The sequence below is a fragment of the Zingiber officinale genome, chromosome 3A (genome assembly GCF_018446385.1).
Source record: "Zingiber officinale cultivar Zhangliang chromosome 3A, Zo_v1.1, whole genome shotgun sequence".
Taxonomy (NCBI): Eukaryota; Viridiplantae; Streptophyta; class Magnoliopsida; order Zingiberales; family Zingiberaceae; genus Zingiber; species Zingiber officinale.
In genome coordinates this window covers 127,691,349-127,716,723 of record NC_055990.1, presented here as the reverse complement: position 1 = coordinate 127,716,723, position 25,375 = coordinate 127,691,349, and the positions used below count along the sequence as shown (strand labels likewise).

Here is a 25,375-nt window from a genome sequence, read left to right as displayed (position 1 = left end):
AAAGGGTACTTGAACCTAGGAAATATTTATAGATGGAATTACAATACACTCTTACACACTGGACCGGACTGAAAGGCTTAAGGCTTAGTAGTACTTCGAGTGATGCTCGCTTGTGCTTCTAAGCTGCCGAGAGGGTGCTATTTATAGAAAATGAATCTAAGGGATAAGATCGAAGCTGGGTATTCATTTTCCCTTCGAATCTTATCACTTGATTGTCTTTTCTATCTACTTGCCCCATTATTGGCCTTTGTCGGCCATTACAAACCTTTTTACAAAACAGACTCCATTAAGACAGACTCCATTATTGACATAGACAAGACAGACTCCATTATAGAGATTCCAAACTTTTAAAAGGAACGGCTCCCCGAGGCTCAATTCCTTTCGTTAGTGAGTAACGCTTTTGAAAATAAGATTTTGATTGTCCTTCCCAGAATATCTTTAGTGCTGTCATTGGCATCTTGTGTCTCTTCTATTGAGTCACAGACTTGACTCAATAATTGAAGTTGGTGCTTTGGCAAAGTTACTTTATCCACAACGTGATGAACTATTCTTGATAAGGCATCCGCCAATTCATTATTGGCTCCTTCAATATGTTCAAATTCAATATTGACCCCAGTTCCTGTAATATAATCAGTGAATGCTATCCACCTGACACGCGAGGGCTTATTGCTTGCTGATTTATTGAAGAATTTGATAATAGCGTGGCAATCAGTTCTCAAAGTTATCTCCTTCTTGTCTAGGTAGTGGATTTTCATAGCGGACAAAGCCTGCATGCATGCGTATATTTCTGCATCAATAGTGGATTTGATTACAGCAAATTTACCACTAGAATAAGCGCATACCTTTTCTGTTCTTCGAGAATCATACTTCGCCATCTTCCATTTACAAACCCCTCCCCATCCCTCCATGCTTCCATCTGTTTCAATAACTATGTAAGCATGTTCAGGGGGTAATTCAAGATCTGGGAGAGTTTGTACTAGGGACTTAATCCCCCTTATTATCTTCCAGTCTGAAGCTTTGAATCGCCTATCTCCATGCGGCGATGTCTTTGAGTAGAGTGGCCCAAGAATCTTGCTTAAGTTTGGTATGTGTGATCTGGCATAGTTTAGAATCCCTAAGAAACACCGTAACCCTTTTAGGGTTCTTAGGGATTTCTCATCAAAATCAATGATTTTTTTAATAATATGTTCCCTGATCTTTCGATTACCAATAATGATTCCCAAAAATTCTATCTCAGGTTGCGCCACCTTCATTTTTGTAGGAGAAAGAATTAACCCTTCCTTTTGACAAATGTTGATCAACTTGTTCAGATGGGTGCAATGTTGTTCCTCAGTTTCAGAGAAAATTAAAATATCATCAATATAAACTACTAAAAAATCTTCACAGCCTTTAAAACATTCGTCCATCTTCCTCTGAAAGATAGCTGGTGCATTTTTCAAACCGAATGGCATTACAAGCCATTCGTATAATCCTTGTGGAACGAGAAACGTCGTCCATGGTATTGACTCTTCTGCCATCATTACTTGATGAAATCCAGATTTTAAATCAAATTTTGAAATGATTTTGCTATTGCCGATCTTTTTCAGAATAAGGTTAATCCCAGGTAAAGAATATTGGTCTTTATAAGTGTTGTCATTTAAGGACTTATAATTAAAAACCAGACGCTCCTTTCCTTTCTTTTCTCGTCCTGTTACTGGATCAACAGTTGTTCCTGATTGAACAATAAAAGCCATAGTTCTATGTCTACTGGTACTAGGACGAATAACCTTTAATTTGAGTAAAGAATCTACATGAAATTTGAATGATGACTCCATTGCAGGAGTAATATGTTTTAAAGGTTTGCCCTGTATTGTTAAATCAGGATTAATAATTTCTAAGGTACAAAATACCTTATTTTTGGACCAATATTTGAGCGGATCATCCCCAATATAACCTGCTTCCTTGAGTCTTTGAGATGTAGAGAAATACCGAGATTTAAAATCAATATTCATCATAGCATGCTGTGGTGCACATTCTTCATAAATATTCAGGTATTCATCTTCATTTAATTCCAGTTCAGGTATAGCTTTAGTTGAAATAAAGACATCGGGTGATGTATTAATTGTAGTAATCTCCTTGTAAAATGTTACCTCAGTTCCTTCAATCCTAAGGCCTCCTGCCATGGATTTAATAAAATTACACCCGATAAGCATTTGAATACCATCCTTTAAGTTCATTTCCAACTGATATATAAAGGGGATTCTGAACTTGTGAATATCAATAGTCATGTATCCATTCTTCAGCTTCTTTGAGGACTCTTGTTGAGAATTTATACCGGAGAATAAGACCTTATAATTAATTTCCTCAAATGCTTCTTTTGGCATCGCATTTTTACATATACAGCAAGTTGTTGCCCCTGTATCCAGAATTGCCTGAATTTTGGTGTTGCTTACTCCTGGTATTTGTAGAATAACCTCCATATTATATAATCGGTTGCTTACTCCGGTAATCATTTTCTAAGTTTTCTAACCCAAGAAAATAAGCTTCACGTTCCTCTTCATCTTCTTCTAGATATTCCTCCTCTGGTGGTACTGGTAAGTCTTCCAGGTTAAAATATGGATCATCCTCCCAAGGCGTATCTTCCCAGATACTGGGAAAAACAGCTTCATCATCCTTCTTATCTTCATCATCATCATCATCATCCCAGCAGGGCCTGGTAGGAGGGATAAAAGGAGCAGGAGGAGGTGCAGCATAATTAACATAGAAATTATACCTTCCACTGGGTTCTCCTAAAGTATCCCATCTGGGATTCGTATCAGGCTGTCCTAAATCTTCCCATCTGTTGTCATTATCTATAAATACCCCAGCGAATTTTCTTCTCCCTCGTTATCAATTCTTTCAATATCAAAGTTGCTCATTCTCCTTGCTTCTGGTTTTTTAGCTGATTGATATCCCTGGAATGCTAATGCAATTGAACCATCCATTAAGATTGAGGTTCTTACCTCTTGTGGATTTCTGATTTGTGAGTTAGCAGGTGGTTGTAAAATCCATCTCATCCCTTGCAACTCAGTAATTGTTCTGGGGGATGCTGCCACAGCATGTATTCCTGTGCTAGCTAAATAATCTGCCACATTCTGCACATTATATCTAAAGCCAGCATAACTTGTATTAGTTAGTCTACCAATAAGCCCCCTGGTAATTAATAAGTTTGATTATGCATAATTCCATTCTTCATAGCCATGTGTTTGAATGGCTAATTCAATATGATGGTAGAAATCTTCTATGCTGATTAGCATATTTGGGGCTATATAGACTAATTGCGTACCTCCTGAAAGATCAACTTCCATGGTACCGATGATAGACCTGTCATCTCTCCATCTTGTATCCCGAAGGACTACAAGAGCATTTACTCCAGCATTCTTGCAGTGCAAGGCATGTATTCGAATCATAACTAATCCAAGGTGGATTAATTGCATACCTTCCTGCCGCAGTCTTGTATAGCTTTCCTGGTTGATTAGGGGAAGATTCTGTTGTCCACCGGTGACTAATACTCTAGTTTCTGAATAGTGCTGATATACCCTGTGTCTTGGTTCAGACCAGTTTGTTGAATACAAGGTTTCAGCTAGTACTAATGAGGCTCGTTGTCTCTGGGATAACTCCAGTTCTGCTTCTGGGTTTAACTGACTTTCCAGAGTCCTTGTTCCCCTTGAGTTACTCAGCCTTCGTTGTGCTTCATATCGGAGTCTTGCCATTCTTCTGTAACTCCGTATTTGATCTTCCTGTGTTGATGTTACAGGTTCAGTTGTTTCAGTAATAGATCGTTCAGAAATTATCGGTCTATTCCTTGTTGCCATTCAATTTTTCTTTCTCCTTTTTGTATATCTTCAAAGGATCTTGATATACGTAAAAAGGCTCCTTCTTTGTTGCCCTTGTTTTTCCCAAGGTTAACCCTTCCAGCTGCTTGACAAGGCTTGTAACCTGTTCAGTATTATTAACTCCCGGTCAGCTGGCGGACAGCCATATGCAGCAAGCCACCGAGGTATGTTTCTTAACATGCTATTATGACGACTTCACCAGGTTCCTAACATTATCCCATCCGAACGCAGCAATGGGTGGAGAACATCGCGGTCAGCAATCGTTTGACCGAACTGGAGGAGGAGTTGAAGAAACTCTAAATTTCTGGAGGGGCGCCGGCTGAAGGGCCCTCGTATGCTACGCTGAGGTCCGAGCTGACCCAAGCAGAAAAACTGCTAACGGCCGAACGGCACAAGTCTTCCGGCCTGGAAACCAGGGTAGCTGGACTCGAAGTCCAAGTCAAGTCCCACGACCACCATGGCCACCAACAGAAAAAATAGGGTCGTTGCCGATCTGGATACAATGAAGGTGCAGGTCCGAGCGCTGGATCAACGCGTTACAGAATTGACCGACCTGCTATCTACTGAGAAAGAGAGCCGCGCTGCCCTTGAAGCTAAACTGCAGGCAGATAAGGAAGAGCTCCAAGGAGCTCTCGACTCCTCTCGAGCGGCGCTCAAGGAATACCAGGACGGAGAAGCTGACCGCTTCAAGGTGATGAGACAGAACTACCTTCGATCGGACGCATTTGGTGAAAAGTTTAGCGATCGGTTAGTTCTGTCCTTCGAAGAGGCTATCCGGGCGACCACTGCTTACTTGAAGGCCAAAGGCCATCTCCCAGAGGATACCTCCATCCCTCCCCGAGACATGGCCGGCCTACTGGAATCCGTTCCGGAACCCATCTTCGAGCCCCTGGAGTGAGGAGCGTTTATGATTTTCTTGTAGTGTTTTTTGTAACTCTTCCGACCGGCTCTAAGGGCCGAACTTTTAATGGATATATCCCGTCTTGTTATTAACTTACTTTGTCAATACTTGTGTCCTCCGATCAGACCGTGAACTACAATCGTTCACGTCTCCTCCCTCTTTTTCGTTAATCGTTTCTCGTCTTGCCCGGCCTTCCCAAGGAATTTTTAACGAAGTATTCTTTATAACTAGGACGCTCGACTGGACACCCCCACTTATAATAGAATTCTCGTTAGATGGTCGCGAAGTACCTTTGGTAACTCGACCGATCGGCCATTCACCTCATGGGTCGACCTTTTTATTATCTTTTCCCGGCCGGAGGGTTTATAGTCGCCGGTTCGACTCCAAGGTTTAACGTCGCCGCTCGACGGTCTTCAAGCCGAGGGGTTTATAGTCGCCGGTCCGACTCTAGAGTTTAACGTCGCCGCTCGACGGTCTTCAAGCCGGGGGGGTTTATAGTCGCCGGTTCGACTCTAGAGTTTAACGTCGCCGCTCGACGGTCTTCAAGCCGGGGGGTTTATAGTCGCCGGTTCGACTCTAGAGTTTAACGTCGCCGCTCGACGGTCTTCAAGCCGGGGGGTTTATAGTCACCGGTCCGACTCTAGGGTTTAACGTCGAAGCTCGACGGTCTTCAAGCGGCGCCGGTCCGACTCTAGAGTTTAACGTCGCCACTCGACGGTCTTCAAGCCGGGGGGTTTATAGTCGCCGGTCCGACTCTAAGGTTTAACGTCGGAGCTCGACGGTCTTCAAGCCGGGGGATTTATAATCGTCGGTCCGACTCTAGAGTTTAACATCGCCGCTCGACGGTCTTCAAGCCGGGGGGTTTATAGTCGCCGATCCGACTCTAGTGTTTAACGTCGGAGCTCGACGGTCTTCAAGAAGGAGTTTTTAGTTCAGATAATATACGCACGTCCGAACGGCACGGGGTCTTCGCCATCGAGCCTACGGCTCGGATAATATACCTCCGGCCGAACGGCACGGGGTCTCTACCACGACATCATTCTGCTACCCGCTTTGTGCGCCCGAATCATGCCTTTGCTTTGTTCTTATAGCTTTCATTCCTGCAACCAAATAATACATCCGAACAAAATATTTAAAATATATTACATCAGCGCACCTGTCATCCAGCCCGATAGGGCTGGAGGTGGTTTGCGCTCCATGGCCTTTCTAGCCTTCGTCCATCCTCATCTTCCAAGTAGTAGGCTCCCAATCGGAGCTTCTCGATGACTTTGAACGGTCCCGCCCAGGGAGCCTCCAACTTGCCTACGTCCCCGACCAGCTTGACTTTCTTCCAGACCAAGTCGCCCACCTGGAATGCTCGAGGAATCACGCGACGGTTGTAGTTCTGCTTCATTCTCTGCCTGTAGGCCATCAGCCGGACGGACGCCTTGGCTCGCTCTTCGTCGATCAAGTCCAATTCTAGCTGCTACCGATCGGTATTACCTTCGTCGTAGTTCTGGATCCGGGCAGACTCTACGCCGACTTCGACTGGGACGACCGCCTCGCCTCCATACACCAGATGGAAAGGTGTTACTCCCGTTCCCTCTTTAGGAGTCGTGCGGATGACCCATAAGACTCCCGGCAACTCGTCTACCCGCTTCCTCCCATGTTGTCGAGCCGAGCCCGAAGAATTCGGAGTATCTACCGGTTGGCTACTTCGGCTTGATCATTGCTTTGGGGATACACCACCGACGTGAAGTGTTGCTCAATGCCATATCCCTTGCACCATTCCTCAAGCTGATTTCCGACGAACTGTCGCCCGTTGTCCGACACGAGCCGATGCGAAATGCCGAACCGACAGATGATGTTTTGCCAGATGAATTTTTTGACCATGTGCTCAGTTATCTTGGCCAATGGCTCAGCCTCTACCCACTTGTAGGGGTGGGCATAATTCGGTTCAAACCGGAAAAACCGACCGAACCGAAAAATTTCGGTTTTTTTTGTTCGGTTTTTTCGGTGTTTCGGCCGGTTTCGGTTTAAGTTTTTTAAAATTCGGTTATTCGGTTCGGTTTCCGGTTTTGACTCCCAAAAAACCGAAAAAACCAAACCGACCGTATTATACTTAAAACATTATTTTTATAGATATTTGATCATACAAGTGGATTAATTTCTAATTATTTATAATATAATAGCATAATCAAATTATATATTTATATTTACTTATTGTTACCGGATAACAAAATTTTAATATTACTTTAAATTCATAATTATTTTAATAAATTGATACTTTTTCTTTGTCTCTAAACTAATATTTGTAGTAGCACAAAATCAATTTAATTCATTGTATAAACCGTATATAACCGACCGTATAAATCGGATCGTATTACATAAAAACCGAACCGAACCGTAATAAAATGGTTTGGTTTTGGATCAAAAATCTTTAAAACTGAAATCGGAAAAATAAAATCGTAGTAGGGTAAAACCGGACAAAACCGGATGATGCCCACCCCTATCCACTTGGAGAAGTAATCTACTGCCACCAATAGAAACTTCCTTTGTCCGGTCGCCATAGGGAAGGGTCCTACGATGTCTATGCCCCACTGATCGAACGGGCAAGACACGGTGGACGCTTTCATTTCCTCCGTCGGCTTATGCGAGAAATAATGGTACTTCTGACAGGAGAGACACGTTGCGACGGTCCGAGCGGCGTCCTCATGTAGCGTCGGCCAAAAGTATCCGGCCAGCAGGATCTTCCTAGCCCTTTTCCTGCCAAAGATCGGCCGCTCGGATGACCTCCGCAAGATCCTTGGTGTACCTCCTGGAGAATGTACTCTGCGTCTTCTGAGCTGACGCATTTTAGCAGCGGTCGGGAGAAAGCCTTTTTGTAAAGTTGATCTCCGATGAGAGTGAATTGGCCGACCCTCCTCCTTAGTAGCTGAAATTCATTCCGATCGGACAGTGAGGCCCCTAAGCGCAGAAACTCCATGATGACTGTTCTCCAATCGCTTGGGAATGTGAGGCCTTCCATCCGGTCTATATGCGCTACCAAGGATACCTGTTCGACTGGTTGCTGGATGACGACCGGCGATATCGAGCTTGCGAGCTTGGCTAATTCATCTGCCGCCTGGTTCTCCGCTCGGGGTATCTTCTGGACCACTACCTCGATGAAGCCGGTCTTGAGTTTCTCAAAGGCCTCTGCGTACAATCTGAGTCTTGCATTGTTTATCTCAAAAGCGCCCATGAGTTGCTGAGCGGCAAGCTAGGAATCCGAGTGGATCACGACCCGACTGGCTCCAACATGCCGTGCGGCTTGTAATCCGGCTATGAGGGCTTCGTATTCCGCCTCATTATTGGTTGCTCGATAATCTAGCCGGACGGATAAATGCATCCGCTCTCCCTGAAGCGACAATAGCATGATCCCAATTCCGCTTCCGAGCCGAGTGGACGATCCGTCCACATATATTTTCCATGTAGCTTCGGGCTCGGGCTTTTGTACTTCGGTCACGAAATCTGCCAAGGACTGCGCTTTGATCGCCGAGCGGGGTTGGTATTGGATGTCGAATTCGCTAAGTTCCGTTGTCCACTTGATGAGCAGTCCAGATACTTCAGGGTTCAGGAGTACTCTTGCGAGCGGGCTATTTGTCATCACAATAATGGTGTGCGCCAAAAAGTAAGGGCGCAACCTCCGAGCGGCGAGTACCAAGGCAAAAGCCAACTTCTCAAGACCGGTATAGCGAGACTCAGCATCTTTTAAGATATGGCTTAAAAAGTACACTGGTTGTTCCTCACCGCTCGGTCTTACTAATGCTGAGCCCACAGCATGCTCAGTTGAAGATAAATATATGCGGAGCGACTCACCTTCGGCTGGTTTCGCCAACACGGGTAAGGAATTCAGATAAGTCTTCAATTCCTCGAATGCCCGATCGCACTCCTCGTCCCATTGGAACTTGGTGGCTTTACAGAGAATCTTGAAAAATGACAAGCTCCGGTCGGCGGTCTTAGAAATGAACCTTGACAGCGCCGTTATCCGATCGGTGAGACGTTGTACCTCTCGGAGATTTCTGGGAGGCGGCATGTCCTGCAATGCCTTTATCTTGCTGGGGTTCGCCTCTATACCCTGCTCGGTCACAATGTAGCCCAGGAAGCGCCCGCCTATTGCCCCGAACAGGCACTTCTGAGGGTTAAGTTTGACGTCATACCTTCTCAACGTTTGGAAGGTCTCCTCCATGTCCGCGTAGAGATATGTCGCCCGGAAGGACTTAATAAGTATGTCGTCCACGTACACTTCCAAGTTACGTCCGATCTACTTCCGGAAGACCTTGTTCATCAGACGCTGGTAGGTGGCTCCCGCGTTTTTCAGCCTGAACGACATTACATTGTAGCAGTAGGTGTCGTCCGCCGTGATGAAGGTGACCTTCTCTTGGTCTTCTCGGGCGAGCGGCACTTGATGGTAGCCTCGTACGATCCAAAGATGATATCACCGACCCGACCCGGAGTCCACCACCGATCGATCCGGAAGGGGTAGAAGTCCTTCTGCACGCCTTGTTCAAATCTCAAGTCTCCACTTATTGCCCGGCTTGGAAATCAGGACCACATTTGCAAGCCAACTCGGGAATTGTACTTCCCTTATGTGGCCGGCTTCCAGAAGCTTCTCTATCTCCGCCCAGATGATTACATTTTGCTCCGCGCTGAATTCCCTCTTCCTTTGCTTCACCGGACGAGCGTCCGACCGGATATGAAGTTCATGTTGCGCTACGCTCGGCGAGACCCCAGGCAGCTCATGGGTCGACCAGGCGAAGACGTCGCAATTTCGCCGCAAGCATTTGATCAACTTCTCCTTCTGCTTCTCCAGATCGGATGCTATGAAGATGGTGGCCTCCGGTCGGGAAGGGTCAATCTGCACCTCCTCCTTTTCTTCATAAATTAAAGAAGGTGGCTTTTCAGTAATAGTATGTACCTCGACCCGCGGCACTTTCCGAGCGGACTTGGCTTCGGCTCGGACCATCTCCACGTAGCATCTTCGAGCGGCCAGCTGGTCTCCCCGCACCTCCCCCACTTGATCCTCCACCGGCAATTTGATCTTCTGGCAGAAGGTAGAGACGACCGCCCGGAACTCGTTGAGAGTCGGTCGCCCCAAGATGACGTTGTATGCAGAAGGAGCATCAACCACGATGAAGGTGGTGGTCCTTGTCCTTCTGAGCGGCTCCTCGCCCAACGAGATAGCTAGTCGGACTTGACTGACCGACAAGACTTCGTTCCCCGTGAATCCGTAGAGGGGGGTCGTCATTGATAGTAGCTCGGCTCGGTCAATTTGTAGTTGGTCGAAGGCCTTCTTGAAGATTATGTTGACCGAGCTGCCTGTGTCAATGAAAATGCGGTGAATAGTATAATTGGCTATTACCGCTCGAATGATCAGGGTGTCATCGTGTGGGACTTCAACTCCTTGGAGGTCCCTGGGCCCGAAGCTGATCTCGGGTCCGCTCGCCCTTTCCTGGCTGCAGCCGACCGCGTGGACCCTCAGCTGCCTTGCATGTGCCTTTCTGGCTCTATTGGAATCTCCGCCGGTTGGGCCCCCGACGATGATGTTGATCTCTCCCCGCGATGCTTTGCCCCTGTTTTCCTCCTCCCGAGCGGAAGGTCGAGGCCGTTCATTTGACGCTCGGTGGTGGGCTCCGTGCTGCTAACGATGATGTCGTTCGGGGGATCGCCTTTCTATCCTTAGCGCGGGGCTCCATTGTTGATGTTGCCGGTCTGGTGAAGGCGATCGGCGACGATAGCTCCTTGGCGCAGGATGAGCGATGGGGGGCAGACTCCGACAGTCGCGGGTATTGTGAGTGGCCGACTGATGTAGTGAACAAAATATCGGGGTCCATACCTTCCCCTTGGGCTTGGGCCGATCAGCCGCGACTTGCTGGACGGCGTGCGGCCGAGTGTGTTGATGAGGACGGGCGACTTCGCCTCGCGGTCCTCTAGGTGGTTGGTGACTGATGGGCTGCTTCCGCTCGGCGGGAGCTGGTTGGTCGCTCTGGGCTTCTTTTCTTCTCGCCGCCTGGGTTTCCTCCACATTGATGTATTCGTTAGCTTTATGCAGCATGTGGTCGTAGTCCCGGGGCGGCTTCCGGATGAGCGAGCGGAAGAAGTCACCGTCCACGAGCCCTTGCGTGAACGCATTCACCATTGTTTCCGAGGTGACCGTTGGAATGTCCATGGCCACCTGATTGAAGCGCTGAATGTACGCTCGGAGCGGCTCCCTCGCGCCTTGCTTGATGGCAAACAAGCTGACGCTCGTCTTCTGGTGGCGCCTACTGCTTGCAAAATGATGGAGGAACATCGTTCGGAATTCCTTGAAACTTGTGATGGAGTCGTCCGGCAGTCTTCGAAACCACCGATGCGCCGATCTCGAAAGCGTGGTGAGGAACACTCGGCATTTCACACCATCTGTGTACTGATGCAGAGTGACGGTGCTGTCGAATTTACCCAGGTGGTCGTCTGGGTCGGTTGTCCCGTTGTACTCCCCGATCGCAGGGGGCACATAATGCCTCGGCAGGGGATCGCGAAGGATGGCATCTGAGAATTGCCGGCTGGTCCGCTCGGGAGACGCGTCCGATCGGGGCGACTTTCCTTTTCTGACGTCCCGGATGGGTGCTTCGTCCGAAGAAGATCCCTTGTCTTGGTTAGCCTGTGCTACTTCCGAGGGCGTCTGGAATAGACCCCGATGAAAAGGTATTGGGGCGGGCGGTGCCCCCCTGTCACGCCCTTGTTCTACCCCCATATCGAGAGCCGCCTGTCCCTGCATCCGGCGGTGTCCGAAGTCGCCGTCGTCGGCCTGCCCGACGAGCGCTGGGGCCGGATCGTCGCGGCCTTCATCAAGCGGAGCGGCAGCACCGACGCGGCGGCGCTCGACGCCCGCCTTCTTCCATCTCCTAGGCTCGGATCTGTGCACGCTCCACGGCCCACCAATTTGATCCTGTCCGAGCGCCGAGTCGACGGAGGCTGGGGACGTGGCACGCTCAGCTGTCTCCGACTGGTGGTGTAGCCCTACGACGAACCTGCAAGGAAGCCGAGCCGGGAGGGGTTTCCCGGCGACGGCCCTCCGACGCTCAAGTCAGGCAACGAGAGAGGCAGAGTAACGAGGCTACAGTAGAGATGTGTGCATACCTTCGTCGACGTCTGGGGGTCTTTATATAGGACCCCGGGGGAGCGCGAGCACGCTTCCCGATGCATGCACGCTTCCCCAAACATACCTTAACGAGCCTGTGTCAGAAAAGTACCTCTAGCGCCATTCCGCAATCGTCCGAGCATATCCCGGATGTGACGGTGGAAGCTTCCACCGTATGATTCAGTGTACGGCTCGACCGCCAACTCTGCTGCTTGTCGGCGGCAGGTGTCTCGAGGATGATGTTATCCCCTGTCTCCTTTGTCCTCTTGCATTCCTTGTCTGTTCAAGAGCCGAGCGGATAGGTTGCTCGACAGGCATATTACTTCTGCATCGGTCATATGCTCGGATGAGACTGCTCCTGCCTGTGTTGCCTTGTGCACCGGCCGAACAGACAGCCCGCTCGACCCTTGAAACCTTTTTACCTTGAGCATCGGAAACCCGACCCCCAGTCGGGTTGTCTTTCGTTCGGTTCGGAGGATTCACGGTCGGTCGGCCTGCGGGGCCCTGTCGGTAGGCCTGCTCCGTCCGGTCGGCCGGTCTCCGGGTTGACTACCTTGACCTTTGACCTCCACGTGCCGTTGACCCTCCGCCAACGAGGGTCCCCCGTCCTTATCACCGGATCAGAAAGCTTTTCTAGTTTTCATAAATCATCTCAACAAACAAGCACTTTTCTCCGTACGAGAGCACATCAAAGCAGTCAAATCATTGGCAATGTTATTGTATAGACCATGATTTCAAATCTCATTTCGTTTCGCCCTATATGGGTGAAACATTTCGTTCTGCCCGTGGACTGGCGCTGGTGCCGGCACGCCCCAAGCCCCACAGACGCATCGCCAGGCCCAAAGACGTCACGCAGGTTCGGCGACGCATCCGGAGGCATCAAGCGGGCCCGACGAAGTGTCTAGAGGCATCACGTGGGCTCGGCGACGCATCCGAAAGCGTCGCGCAGGTCCAGCGACTCTTCTGGAGGTGTCGCGCGGGTCCGACAACCCCTTTGGAGGCGTTGTGTTGGCCTAGAGGGAGGCCGCACGCAGCACAAAACAAGGGAACATGGGAGCATGACTTATGTTTAATTAAAAACTTTAGGTTAATAATTTTAATCAACTCCTAGTTATGATTGAGATAATTTAAATAGACTTTATTAAAGTCTAATAAAATTATCCCATTTTCAAAAAAAAAAAAAAATTAATTAATATATTTTAGATTTAAAAAATACCAATACCATGTCTACATGGCACAATATAGTACCAAAACTATTAGGGCTGTGCAAAAAAACCGGGAAACCGAAAATCGAACCGGAACCGATAGTTTACTGGTTCCGGTTTACCGGTTAACCGGTTTTAACCGGTTAACCGGTTTTAACCGGTTCCGGTTAACCGGTTCCGGTTAACCGGTTTTTACCGGTTTACCGGTTGGATCCCGGTTTTGAATTTTTTTTACCGGTTTAACCAGTAAACCGGTAAAACTGGGACCGACAACTTGAGGAATTCGAGGACCAAGACAGAGTGCATAGGTGCGAGCTACTGGGCCATCCGGCTACAAACGAAGTGAAGCCGGTGACGTGCAAAGTTCTTATTTTTTTCACTTCTCCAATTTTCTTTTCTCCATCGCCTTAAAAAAAAAAGAGTTTTTTTATTCTTCTATTTTTCCCCAATATTTGATTTTAGGCTTTCATGAATCATGAGGCCTTGAAATTTCCATTCTGTTGACTTCGATTTATAAACACGAGCAAAACTTGAAAGAAAAAAAGGAAGAAATACACACACAAAAAAAAATTCGAGGTGGAGACAAATCGAGGCGGGACTTGGTGAATCCGTAGCTTTCACGAGAAGTGGAAGGCATCAAGAAGAATGAAGAAGCGTGGGGCAGGGCTGATGGTTGAAGGTCGGACCCGTGCTTGCCTGGCGCAGGCTCCGCCATAGCTCCGCCTTGCTGCGGGGCGGCACGCATCTGGCGAACGAGGGCGAGCTCGTAAGTCCGCCAAGGAGTCTCCCGGCGTCCGTCGCCGGAGGCGTAGAGACAAAACGTTGCGTGGACGCAAGGAGTTCGGCTCGTGGCGGACTCCATGGTGCCCTTGCCGTACACGGGAGTCACTGTGTAACAATTTCTTTACCGGTTCTCGGTTGGAACCGGTTAACCGACCGGAACCGGTTCAACCGAAACCGGTAGAACCGATAAGATACCGGTCGGTTAACCGGTTTTAAATAAATCATGATGAACCGGAATTAACCGGAACCGATAAACCGATAAACCGGTTAACCGACCGGTTGAACAGGCCTAAAAACTATATCATTTAGATTTGGGACCGAAACCTTGACACGAGTCGAGATTTTAAACCATGGTCTAGACTAGATGAAGCAAGAAGGTAGGGATCCAGTATTCTAACAAATGCTGGTTTAACACCTTGTTCGTGGCATTTCTATAATGATCATCATTATCTGAATCATTACAATTGAAAACACTGATAAAACGCATAACTAATTTTTATAATACTGACAATTTTTCTTAAAGTGAGGTTGATATGAATTCCCTTGCTGTTTCATTAAATTTAACTACAGAGTGCACATGTATTTCATGCCTTTGATTTTAACATGTTTCAATCATGAAAAGCTACGAAGTTGACAACAAAAAACTCTCTCATAAATATACTAGTTACATAGGATTATGATGGGATTAAAAGAGAGTTCTACTGTTGATTGAGAAGCACTATAATAATAATAGTGATAGTAACATGTTTTTCATGAAAAAAAAAATCCATAAAGAATCAAAACCTCTAGTCTCTTAATCAAGCACCAAACAGCTAAACTGAGGATATGTAAATAATACTAAGTTTTGGCGGATAAAATACACAAATTAACACACAAGTGAGGCTACCTATCCATCAGAGTCAATACAAACCAACAAAAAGCTCCTTGAATTTAAGGAGTAGAAAAGATGCTTATAAAAGGACAAATTAAATCTGAAATGGGAGAATGAATGGTTTTCCCCTTCAAATCAAGGGAAAATATCTCTGTACAAAGCAACTCATAGTAACAATGTGGAGTTGACTCGTTTCAGGTAATCAAGTTAATGGATCCGAATAACCAGAACATTAGACGTCAGTTAATGGTCAGTTAAAAAGTAGATAGAACTAAAAATTTAAATTGGGAACTAAAAATAAGAAGGGTCAAATTTGGTGTAACACCAACTGATCTTTCTAGAATTAGAATACCAAATTATAACTCCAAGGCCAGAAATGAAAATGAAAGTGAAAATAAAGAGAAGTAGGCAGGCAACAGGAAAAGAAAATAGAGACTCCGACCTGCAGTTGGCCGCAATGGCGGCCAGCCCGGCAGTGCTGAACCCTTCGCAGGAGACTAGTGACAGAACCCTAAAGTTCTTAAAGGACCGGGCAACAAGCTCGAGGCAATCATCAGAGACCACCATTCTCTTGAGGCGAAGCTCCTCGAGAAGCGGCCACCCCTCAGCCATCGACTGGATCCACGTCCCCGCCCCGCCGCCCCAGTCGGCGGGCACTAGGTTGAAATCCGCGAAATGCGGCTTCCCCTTGATGGTCGCCGACCTGACCTCCGGGAATCGCCGCACCGCCGTTGCCGGAGCCACCGCGTAGCAGTTCCCCACGAAGATCTTCCGCCTCGACAGCCGTTCTATCCGGTGCCAGGAGCGGCAGACCAGGGCAACGGCATTGCGGTCGGCGCCAGTAGGGAGGAAAGAGAAAGTGTGCTCCCACACCTCGTCGGGGAAGGAGGCCGCCCAAGAGAAGGCCCTGTCCATCCCCGGCGCCAGATCTGAGACGAGCCACCGGTGCCGTCAGAGGGAGAAGAGCATGATGGGGAAAGGGGCGGAGAGTAAGAGAAGCGTGATTGGGATTTGACGCGAGCTCGGATCTGGAGATGCAGAGACCCAGTGCCTGCGGTACCACGGCCAGGGAGAGATGCGGACCGTCGGATGCGTCCCGAGTCCTTATCCACATGCCATGGGCCCCTCGACTCGACGAGACGGCGTCCGTATGCGCAGAATCTCAGATCCGTCAAGGGGAACGTTACGGGAAACAGGAAACTGGAAACATGAACCTTTTGTTTCTCTTTCGGAATTACCAAAAGGTCACTTCTTGTTTTTATTAGTATCATTAAAAAGATAATTCGGAGAAGAAATCAAAATTTTCTAATTAAAAATAATACTAATAATTTTTTACTAATTAATTTTTTATTTTATTTTTTTCAAGTTAATCAAATAAAAAAAATTAAAACCGAACCATTAAACGATATTTAAAAATAATCAAAATTTTAAAATAACTAAACTAAAATTTTAAATTCGATGGAATCAATTTCCTTCTTCCACAGAACATTGCCAATCTCAAAATTGTTATTTAACTTGAGAAGTGCATAGAGATAATTTGTTGTGTTATGTACAATAAATAATTATAATTTACCCATAAACTCCGTTAAAAAGGAAACGTTTCTATTTTACTCACCAATAAATCCTTGCTAATTGGAAAACAATGACTGAAAAAGAAGCAATAAATCAATGATTCCTAAATCAAGAGGATAATGAAATGGAGATATCATAATCCTTTATGAAAAAGATGACAAAAGAAATAATACAAAATTATAAAATTTTTTATGTCGATACTTCTCGATATATAAAGGATACAAATCATATTTATCCATCTTCAACAAGGTATAGCTAACTACAACTGTCTGACGACCACAACTTGGGAGTTATGAATCATTAACATACTTAAAAGGAGAAATTTTTTGGAGTGATCAACAAAATCATTCCTGAGGAGTCTGACGTTCATCTTGATCTACCCATCATTGATGTTATATTATTTCCTCTTCCTGATCAAAAGCGAGAAACCCAATATTAGACCAAGATGCTTGAGGAAGAAAAGTTGAAGCAATTTTATGATTTGGCTTGCACACAGGCCATATTCATAGCAGATAAATAAGCATAAGATCCTAGGTCTCTATATACCCTTCCACTTTAATAGGAAGACTTATGTCAAGAACATTTATAAGCTAATAAAAAGCAATAGCTCAGCAATCTAAAGTAACCTGCTCCCTTTAGCTCTTGGAGCAAGCAGACCCCTTTTCTCCAGACTTTTGTATCGATCCTTCACAAGAGTACAACAGCCCTGTAACCGAAATTTCAGATTACATTAAATATGATACAAAGGTTTGATTTAAACAAGCTTCAAACTGAAGCTGCTCACCTTCAGCTTCCTAAGGGATCCAGAAATCTCCTCTGTTAAAAGAACTTGCACAGGGGCAGGCTCAAATCTATAATATGGCAGAAAAGACGAGTAATTAGATTTCCCAAATCCCAACAGACAAAAATTATAATGAATTGATGCTTCGTAAACACAACAAACCATTTTTGTTCTTTGGGTCAAATATATGCATCTTGGTCTGATATACCAAACAAGGTTATATAACATCGTCAAATGACTGATTGCTACTTCAATGCTGGTTTACTCAATAATTAAAACATCAATGCCTTCACAAACTTAAAAAGCCAAAAACTGCTGAAATCCCCAACATAAAACAAGATGCTCTAGTGGTGAATTCCTCATGGGTATGATATATATATCAACAATTAAATGTGTATGTTCCATAAGAGGTATCATTAAAATTCAATCCTAGATATATCGATAGAAAAACATTTCGTGCTTAGCTAGACAATCACATCACGACATAATTTCAGATAAAACCTGCTCATAAGGCCATGGTTGAACGGATGGAAAAAGAAGTTGCTTGAACGAGCTTATTTTGTCCTAAAGATTCTACAAAGTTTACAGTGACTGCAAATAAGAGTTTTAATATTTTACCTAAACAAAAATAACAATAGATCATTTGGATTTAGGACAAAAATATATTTTCCTGTTGGAAATACCCATCTAGAACTATTGATAGTCTGAATAATGCTGGACAGATTAAAACTACCAACAGCCACTGAATGCATACCAGAACATCATGTTCTTTGATCAACAATAATGATTCTGGTGAAGTAAATTCAGAGACAAGAAACAAGTTTTAGGACATTACTTGTACTTTCCTAGACGAGGTGGTGCAGATTTCAGTCTCTCCTGCTTAGCCACAGTGCGCCTTATCAGTCTTCTATTTTTCTCTTCATCCTCTTTAGTTATTTCCTTCATTATATCTGGTAAACTGTTGAGCAAATGCAGCCGTTAAGCTTGAACATGAAAGGAACCAGAGGATCATTTGTCAATGAGAATGCTTTTAGTTACCTATCAATTTCCTTGGAAAGTTTGCTTATCTTCTCAGCTTGTAGTTCTGTTTTTAGCTGCTCCTTGCGCCTGGCTCGTCGATTTAATTCCACACGAGTTACCCTCTTTGTTTTTGACTTTCTGTTGCAAAATAAAGAAAACGAAGCTCCTAATTGAGACGATTAACACTGCAGATTTCATGAAAGTTAATTGGGCAACAATCTTCATCAGAGCCTTTTGCCAAGGTCTTAAGAATTGGTAACGATAACTATGATAATATTAAAGAAAATACTGTATTACATGGAAGTATTAAAGGATTTCCTACCGGAAAGAAATTATAGACAAACATACCAACCTTATTGAACAAAAATAGATTCTACTTAGACAAATCAAAAAATTACTAGGGTTATTTCCCCAAAGTAGCATTTGAAATGGAAAAATTATATTCCCCTATAAATATATTTATTATTCAACTGTGTAAAAAAATTACATGTAAATCCCTAGTATTATAGGATATTTACATTTAGGTTGATAGGCCTGTTAGTTGCAAGAAGAGAATAGAAGAAAAGTCAGCATCATTGATTGGATAAGGCAGGGTAGATGTCAATTGAGTAAGAGCTTAGACATGTTTCAAGCTCTTCACTCGAAACAAGTCTTGAACTCATTCTCTTACTCACTGAATTTTATTTCACCTTTTTTTTAGATACGACAAACCAGGAGCTAGAGCTTTTCCGATATATTCAATTTTAAGACCCCATGAGGATTTGGTTAGCAAATCTAGTAGTTGAACTCAAGGGTGAAGGGACTGCTCTTTGGAGTTAACAAATGACAAATAAGTAAACAATTTCATCAGATTACATTTTCTAACAAAGTAACAATGAATCCCTATGATTAACAATTCTCTATGTTGAAGAATGAATTGGATGTGTTGATAAATATACTTTTTGGTATGTATGTCGGCCAGCCATTTTTATCAATATATAAATTTAAATTTTTTGTATTGAGTGAATATACACACACATACTGCATATGCAGTAAGCTCGATGGAATACATTAATTTGTATATACCACTTGCATACAATTTTTTAAACCATGGTACATTCTATAAACATTTAACTTAAATTTTCATGGTACAAACATATGAGACATAGAAACATATCAAACAGTGATCAACTTGACTGGTAAATTTGAATTCTTTAACTCCAAGCACACCATTTTAAATATCAATTGGCAATAAATGAACGAGCTATTAGGCATTCTTTCATATTATTTATTTTAGTTCTACTTACCTTGATGTGTTGGTTTTTCAAGTCTTTCGCCCAATTTTAAGCTATGTACACCCTCATCAATTACCCTTTATCAATTCTCATCAATTAGGACGATATGGTTGACAAATAACATCAACCAAGAAGGTTTATCGTGTATATGAATGAGAAATGCATCTAGTAATGGAAAAGATAGGAACTAAAAGACAAAGATTTAAGTAAACTATAGTTACAATACTAAGTAATCATTTGCTATAAAGAAAGTATTTCAGTCAATGACTTCACTTGATGTGGTAAACAGACAAATGAAAATGTCATGATAGAAGTAATAATAAGCAGTTAAATCCTTCAAAAACCAAACATATCATAGTTTCCAAGGAACTATAACTTTGTAACCATCTTATGCAAACAGCAAACTGCAATGAAGCAAGATACAAACTTGAACTTCACATCAACATGTTTTGGAGTGTTCCACGTTTTGCTTTTGCAATGGAGAAGAGGGAATGCCAGAAGGCTTACCTTGGCAGAGGTTGTTGATCAGTAATATTATCTGTTTCCTCTTCTATATCACTTTCACTTCCATTGTCTGCCTCAAGAAAATATTTCTGAAAAAAAAAATATTCATTTTTTAGAGCAAAATATTTTCCAGTTTCCTTTAACACATTTTCCTTATCAAAGGCAAACTTTCATAAACTATTTTTGTCTACCTCGATAACTGCAAAAGGCACAAAAGAAGAAAAATATAGTCATCTTGAGTTTGCACATTTTAAACACAGCTGAAAATGCATGGCAAATACAATTCATTCTCTAGCAAATGTAAAATACCTTTTTGTTTTTAAAAAGCAACAATTCTTGAAGGTTTTTAGAAAAAAAAAATCAAGAAACGTGTGTAATTGAGGGCAACTAAATAAAATTCAAACAATGCCTTCCATTTCCAGCGGAATTTCAGTAAGTTCCTTTTGCCTTAGCATGAATCCTAGGCTCCAAGTCTTAGAAAGTGCTAGTTTTTATAAATACAGCAAGGCAGAATGCAGCCCTAGGTTGGTTCTGCTAAAAGATGCAGTGTACTGAATTTAAATAACACTTAGGCCCCAACTAATTGGTTGGAGTTATAGAATGCAGTGTCCTGACTTTAGTTAACACTTACGTCCAGCTGATTGTTGACACTATAAAATGCCGAATTTAATTAACACTTGAGCCCAACTGATTAGTTTGACATTATAAAAATTGCACATGGTGAAGTCTTAATATTGATGTCTAAGAGTAATATTTGAGAGAAGCAAAGGAAGACATAAAACCAGGCAATCTAGCTTACAGATGATTTCCATCTTAGTTCTTTCTTAATGGTGATTGTACTTTAACTGACACAACCAACACCTAATTTTTTTCTAAAAATTTGTGAGATACCAATGTGGTCTATTTTAGTCTTATGCTGCTATTTAGTTTGGAGCAGATTAATATCTTTACCCTTTTAAGTTTCTTTAAAAGTTAAAAAAAAATGAAGCGGAGGAACATGCATACATTTGTATATATATATATATATAGCCCTTTTATATATTGATTAGCAAACATTCAACCTTTATAACTGTTAGGTAGCAATGTCAATTTGTGTATTTAGTCTTAAACAAATGTATGCATGTTCCTTCTCTTCATTTTTTTCAACCTTTATATATATATATATAGCTATTTTGACTTGATGCAGCAACACTAGTATTATCAAATGCCACCAATTATTGGTTTCTGATAATGTAATTCATCTATTATAGTGCAAACAAAAAAGCATATATGTTGCTTTCTTTCTATGTTTGGTGAGATGGTTTAACCTTCAGCTTCAGTGCATTAATTTAAAGATAACGGAATGGTTTTGGCTGCAGCTAATTTCCCTTCAAAAAAATGGCAAAGAGATAACCAAGGGCTCATCAAAGAAGTAGTTTTTTTTGCTACAAATCAAATATCTTCAACAACAAATCATTTTTTTGATAATAAGAACAATTAAGAGAGATTTGTAATGCTCACGTCTTCATCCGCAATTGCTTCTCCTGGAACTGTTTCTGGTACAGGCTGAGGACCCAATTCTTTTTTGTAAATTTTCTGCATCTCACTGGCAACAGCTAGAGCCAATGAATCCTATATAGACAGTAGGACAGAACACAAAAGTGAGATTCTACAAAGGAGAATGGGAATAACTATGCATGCCAAAGCAATAGCGCATAAAGATTTGAATATTTACTTGATGAGCCTCAAATGAAGGGTTAAATGAACAGCCTGGTGGCTCCACTTCAACAGCTGGAATGATGGAAGACTTCTGTTTCTGCGAGATTGAAAATGCGAAGAAATTTTAAAAAAGATAAGTTAAAATCAAGTGGTTGAGAAATGAGAAACTTCTCAACTACTGATATGCTTATTGAGGAAGGAACAGACACTTAAAAGTAAAACCCCTAGTCCAACCTTATGAAAATATGGCATAACATGATCCAACACCATCATAAATAAATAATCCATCTTGTCAATGAAGCAAAACATTGTTAATCATATGCTTATGGTAAAAAAAAAAGACAGCCGGTGCACGAATCTCCCACGAATGCAGGACCCGGGTCTATTGTACGCAGTCTTACGAATCTCCCACCAATGCAGGACCCGGGTCTATTGTACGCAGTCTTACCCTGCATTGTAAGAGGTTGTTACCACGACTCAAACCCGTGGCCTCTAAATCACATGGCAATAACTTTACCATTGTGCTAAGGTTGCCTTCAATCATATGCTTATGGAACAATATGAAAAATTGATTAGCTCAATGGTAGGCATTTTGTGGATTTTATCTTCTGTCACTCAAAATATTTTAATTTAATTCGCATAACAGTTTGGAATAATCAAATAGAATAATTTGGCTCTCTATACATTATCTTAAAAGGACTTTTTATCTTAGTTGGTAAATACTATAGCAGCTATTCAGCATTTTTTATAGGACCATTTAAATATAGAAACCAACCATCACACTAACAACCAAGCCTTATCCCATAAGGTGGAGTTGGCTAATGCAGAAAAAAAAAAGATTGTTCGTATAAAATTTAGTGGCATTAGATAGCACATACTTGTCCTACTAAACAATATCAACCACAAAATACAGCTTTGCATCACAATTTACAATCTCAATGGAGGAGCAAATGCTCATTTCAAATATTAATGGTTCAACTAATGAAATAATCAAGATAGAAGTGGTGATACGTTATCATGTCTTGTACTAGACCAAAGACAAAATCAAATAGACAAATAGAAAATTCAAGTGTCTTAAATTTACCAAACTTTTCTTGGGATCCATTACAAGATTATGAATTCAAGAAACAAACAATTATCTGAGACACATTCACATGGGTACCAATGACTTATTACCAAAAATTGATTAAATATGGAAAAACTCACCTTTTTAGGCCTGTCAGTTGCTTCACCTGCAAGATTTAAAGATAACTTATGATGTTGAAATCAATTTTTACAACTTAGCAATACAATAGACCAAATGAGCAGTAGAGAAGTCAAAGAACCTTCATTATTCCATATGTCAGTTAGAGTGGAAGTCATATCATCTACCTGAAGACATAAACAGTATAAGAGATGCATATCGTCAACTTTTATATTAAAAAACTTCAGAAAAATTGCTCGCCTGTGAAGACTTGTCAGTCTGTATTATTTGTGTGTTCACTTGTTTCTTTTTCCGCTTTGATTTTTTTGAAGAAGAAGATGGAACAGCTTGGACAAAAGGATTTTTCTGAAGCAAGCTCTCGTAATGGAGAACTTTTTCCCTGTGTTTCTCAATTTTTCTTTTAGCAGGTATTTCTGCATCAGTCAATAACAATCAATAGACCTCGATAATGTGGTATTCTACCTAGTGAAGTTAGTAAAAGAACTAATACCCAAAAAAATGCAGCTACTGACTGCAGAAACCAATTGCATCCACTAGATGTGGCCAAGCTACTGCCAAATTGGAATGTGAATTTCACATGGAACAGAGAGAGAAAAAAGCAACATTCAAGGGTTGCTTTCCAAGTTGTTTCATACCTCAACTAAAGCTACTCAAATTAATTACTAGAAAGGCAGAATGGTGCACAATGAAAACTACATGTGAAGGTTTGGCATGCATTTTTGTGTTTTATATTGATGCTAACAAAACAGAAACTATAAATGTTCTTTCTGTAAAATATTGGCTTTTAAATAATCCCATAAATTTTCTTTTGTTTATCCATCAAACACTTGGAAGGAGCATAACTTATAAACTTGAGATGGAATTTCAACACTTTGTATGTTGTATTCTAAAAGAAAGAAAAGTAGATTTTCTTCTCCATCTCTTATAATAGCATCTCATCAAACTACAACTATTAGTTTTAGTTCTTGATTGGAAAAAAATTATATTCATTTAAAGGAATACAATAGCAACATATGCCACGTTCTACTCAGAGGTTAGAGAACTATTGGCATATCACAGACAAATATCTTGAGAAGTATAGACTATTTAGTGACCTTAAAAAAAACATAGGATACTGTGTTAACAATGAAAACAAAAACGATGTTAATTTAGTAAATCCAACATAAGACCTGATTGTTCACCATTATTGATATTTCCAGTGGGACGCCAATGATATTAGTTTACATAGACACGATAATGCCTAATAATCATCTGATATATGTGATTGGATCTTCACAATAAAAAAGATGCTAACAATCCGTACTGTATAAACCTGTTTAGTACCCTAGGTGAAAACAACCATCACCAGTAAAATGTCAAATACTTGAGCTTGACAAGTGAGAAGCGATCGTGGATTTTTATTTCTCTGTGCAGTTACAACACTATCAGTCAATCACTCGGTTTAGGTAGCATTGGACAATTTCTCATTACCCAAAAAAACGCGTTATCGAACGACCTATGGTGTCCACCTATTTAAATTAAATGTAAGATCATTTCGATCCTCAAATAGCCCAATTCTGCAAGCAATCCACATAACAGAACCACGTTTTTCTAAATGATTATCATGTCCTACAGCTCCATTACAGTCCACATTCCTCCAAGACCAGCGCAATTGACCTTGAACGAGCGTAAAACGGGACAAACAAGAGCATGACTACTGGGCAGGATTTAGCCTAACAAAAAAGGAAGAAGTAGATGACACTTACTGTCAGTAGATTTCGTGTCAACATAGAAGAGGGAGTCGCTGGGGAGGGAGGCGATGGCGGAGGCCTTGCCGGTGAGGGAGTCCTTGGTGGACTTGTCGAAGTAATCGTCGATGTCGTTGGTGCTGATGTTGGCCCTCCATGCCTTCTTCCCCTTCCGCGATCCTTTCGCCGCCTTTCCCATTCCCTTCTTCGCCAACCTCTGCTACGAAGAGGTTTGGGCGGCGGCGTGACCTAATGTTGGCCTATAAACAAAATTAATATATAAAAATTAATTAAATAAATATATTTAAAATAACTCATTAAATTTAATAAACACTTATTAATATGGTCACCAACTTGAAAGGCTATGGTTAGAGTAAAAGGTTGTATTGTTCAATTCAAGTGATCTAGTATCATCAATTTAATGGTAAGGTATAAATAGATAAATTATGAAGACATTTTATACTAGTATAGCGACCTTTTATATAGGAAGGTCGGATACCCAACAAAATATTTTAGGTTAATATTGGGTGCACAACATGTAACCAGAGTTTTGATATATGACTAAGGTTATAGTTAGGTTAGTTGTGATCTAACCAATTGAGTTAAGTTTGCAGGTGTAGAATACTTGACAGGTGTTAAAGTTCTGATTGCAAACTAGGCAGTGATCAAGTCTTAGTGGATCTAAGTAGCTAAGTCCTAATTGGGAATCAGGCATGAGCTAAGGGAGTGTTTGGTTGATGGTTTTGGAAATGAGAGAATGAAACGATAGTAAAAGATAGTATTTGAATTGTGAATTTGAGAATGACAATTTGAGAATGACAATTTGAGAATGATTTCTAGATT

The 25,375-nt window shown here is 42.5% G+C and overlaps 2 protein-coding genes across 2 annotated transcripts in view; both read right to left on the bottom strand.

Moving 5' to 3' along the window:
- The window catches only part of LOC122052412 (transport inhibitor response 1-like protein Os05g0150500), a 34,379-nt gene extending 18,584 nt beyond the window's left edge, over positions 1-15,795 (bottom strand). The window contains exon 1 of the mRNA XM_042613908.1: positions 15,195-15,795. Coding sequence (XP_042469842.1) covers positions 15,195-15,667 — 473 coding nt within the window. The 5' untranslated portion in view covers positions 15,668-15,795. The remainder of the gene's footprint in view (positions 1-15,194) is intronic.
- Positions 15,796-16,441: 646 nt separating this feature from the next.
- LOC122052411 (ribosome biogenesis protein NOP53-like) lies at positions 16,442-24,787 on the bottom strand. Its single transcript, XM_042613907.1, has 12 exons — positions 24,551-24,787; positions 23,046-23,218; positions 22,927-22,972; positions 22,808-22,833; positions 21,618-21,698; positions 21,404-21,514; positions 19,907-19,992; positions 18,144-18,263; positions 17,941-18,063; positions 17,109-17,175; positions 16,951-17,030; positions 16,442-16,734 (listed from the first exon to the last, which is right to left on the bottom strand). The coding sequence occupies exons 1-12, from the start codon at positions 24,729-24,731 to the stop codon at positions 16,722-16,724; spliced, it is 1,107 nt and encodes a 368-aa protein (XP_042469841.1). The 5' UTR covers positions 24,732-24,787; the 3' UTR covers positions 16,442-16,721.
- Between the last annotated feature and the right edge of the window lie 588 nt (positions 24,788-25,375).

What these genes read in the sequence shown, in the direction of transcription:
- LOC122052411 (XM_042613907.1), bottom strand. Translation starts at nt 24,731, where the DNA reads ATGGGAAAGGCGGCGAAAGGATCGCGGAAGGGGAAGAAGGCATGGAGG. An exon ending in AGACTGACAAGTCTTCACAG is followed by an intron (nt 22,973 to 23,045) that starts GCGAGCAATTTT and finishes TTATGTCTTCAG; the next exon opens with GTAGATGATATGACTTCCAC. An exon ending in GATCCCTTAGGAAGCTGAAG is followed by an intron (nt 17,031 to 17,108) that starts GTGAGCAGCTTC and finishes TTTCGGTTACAG; the next exon opens with GGCTGTTGTACTCTTGTGAA.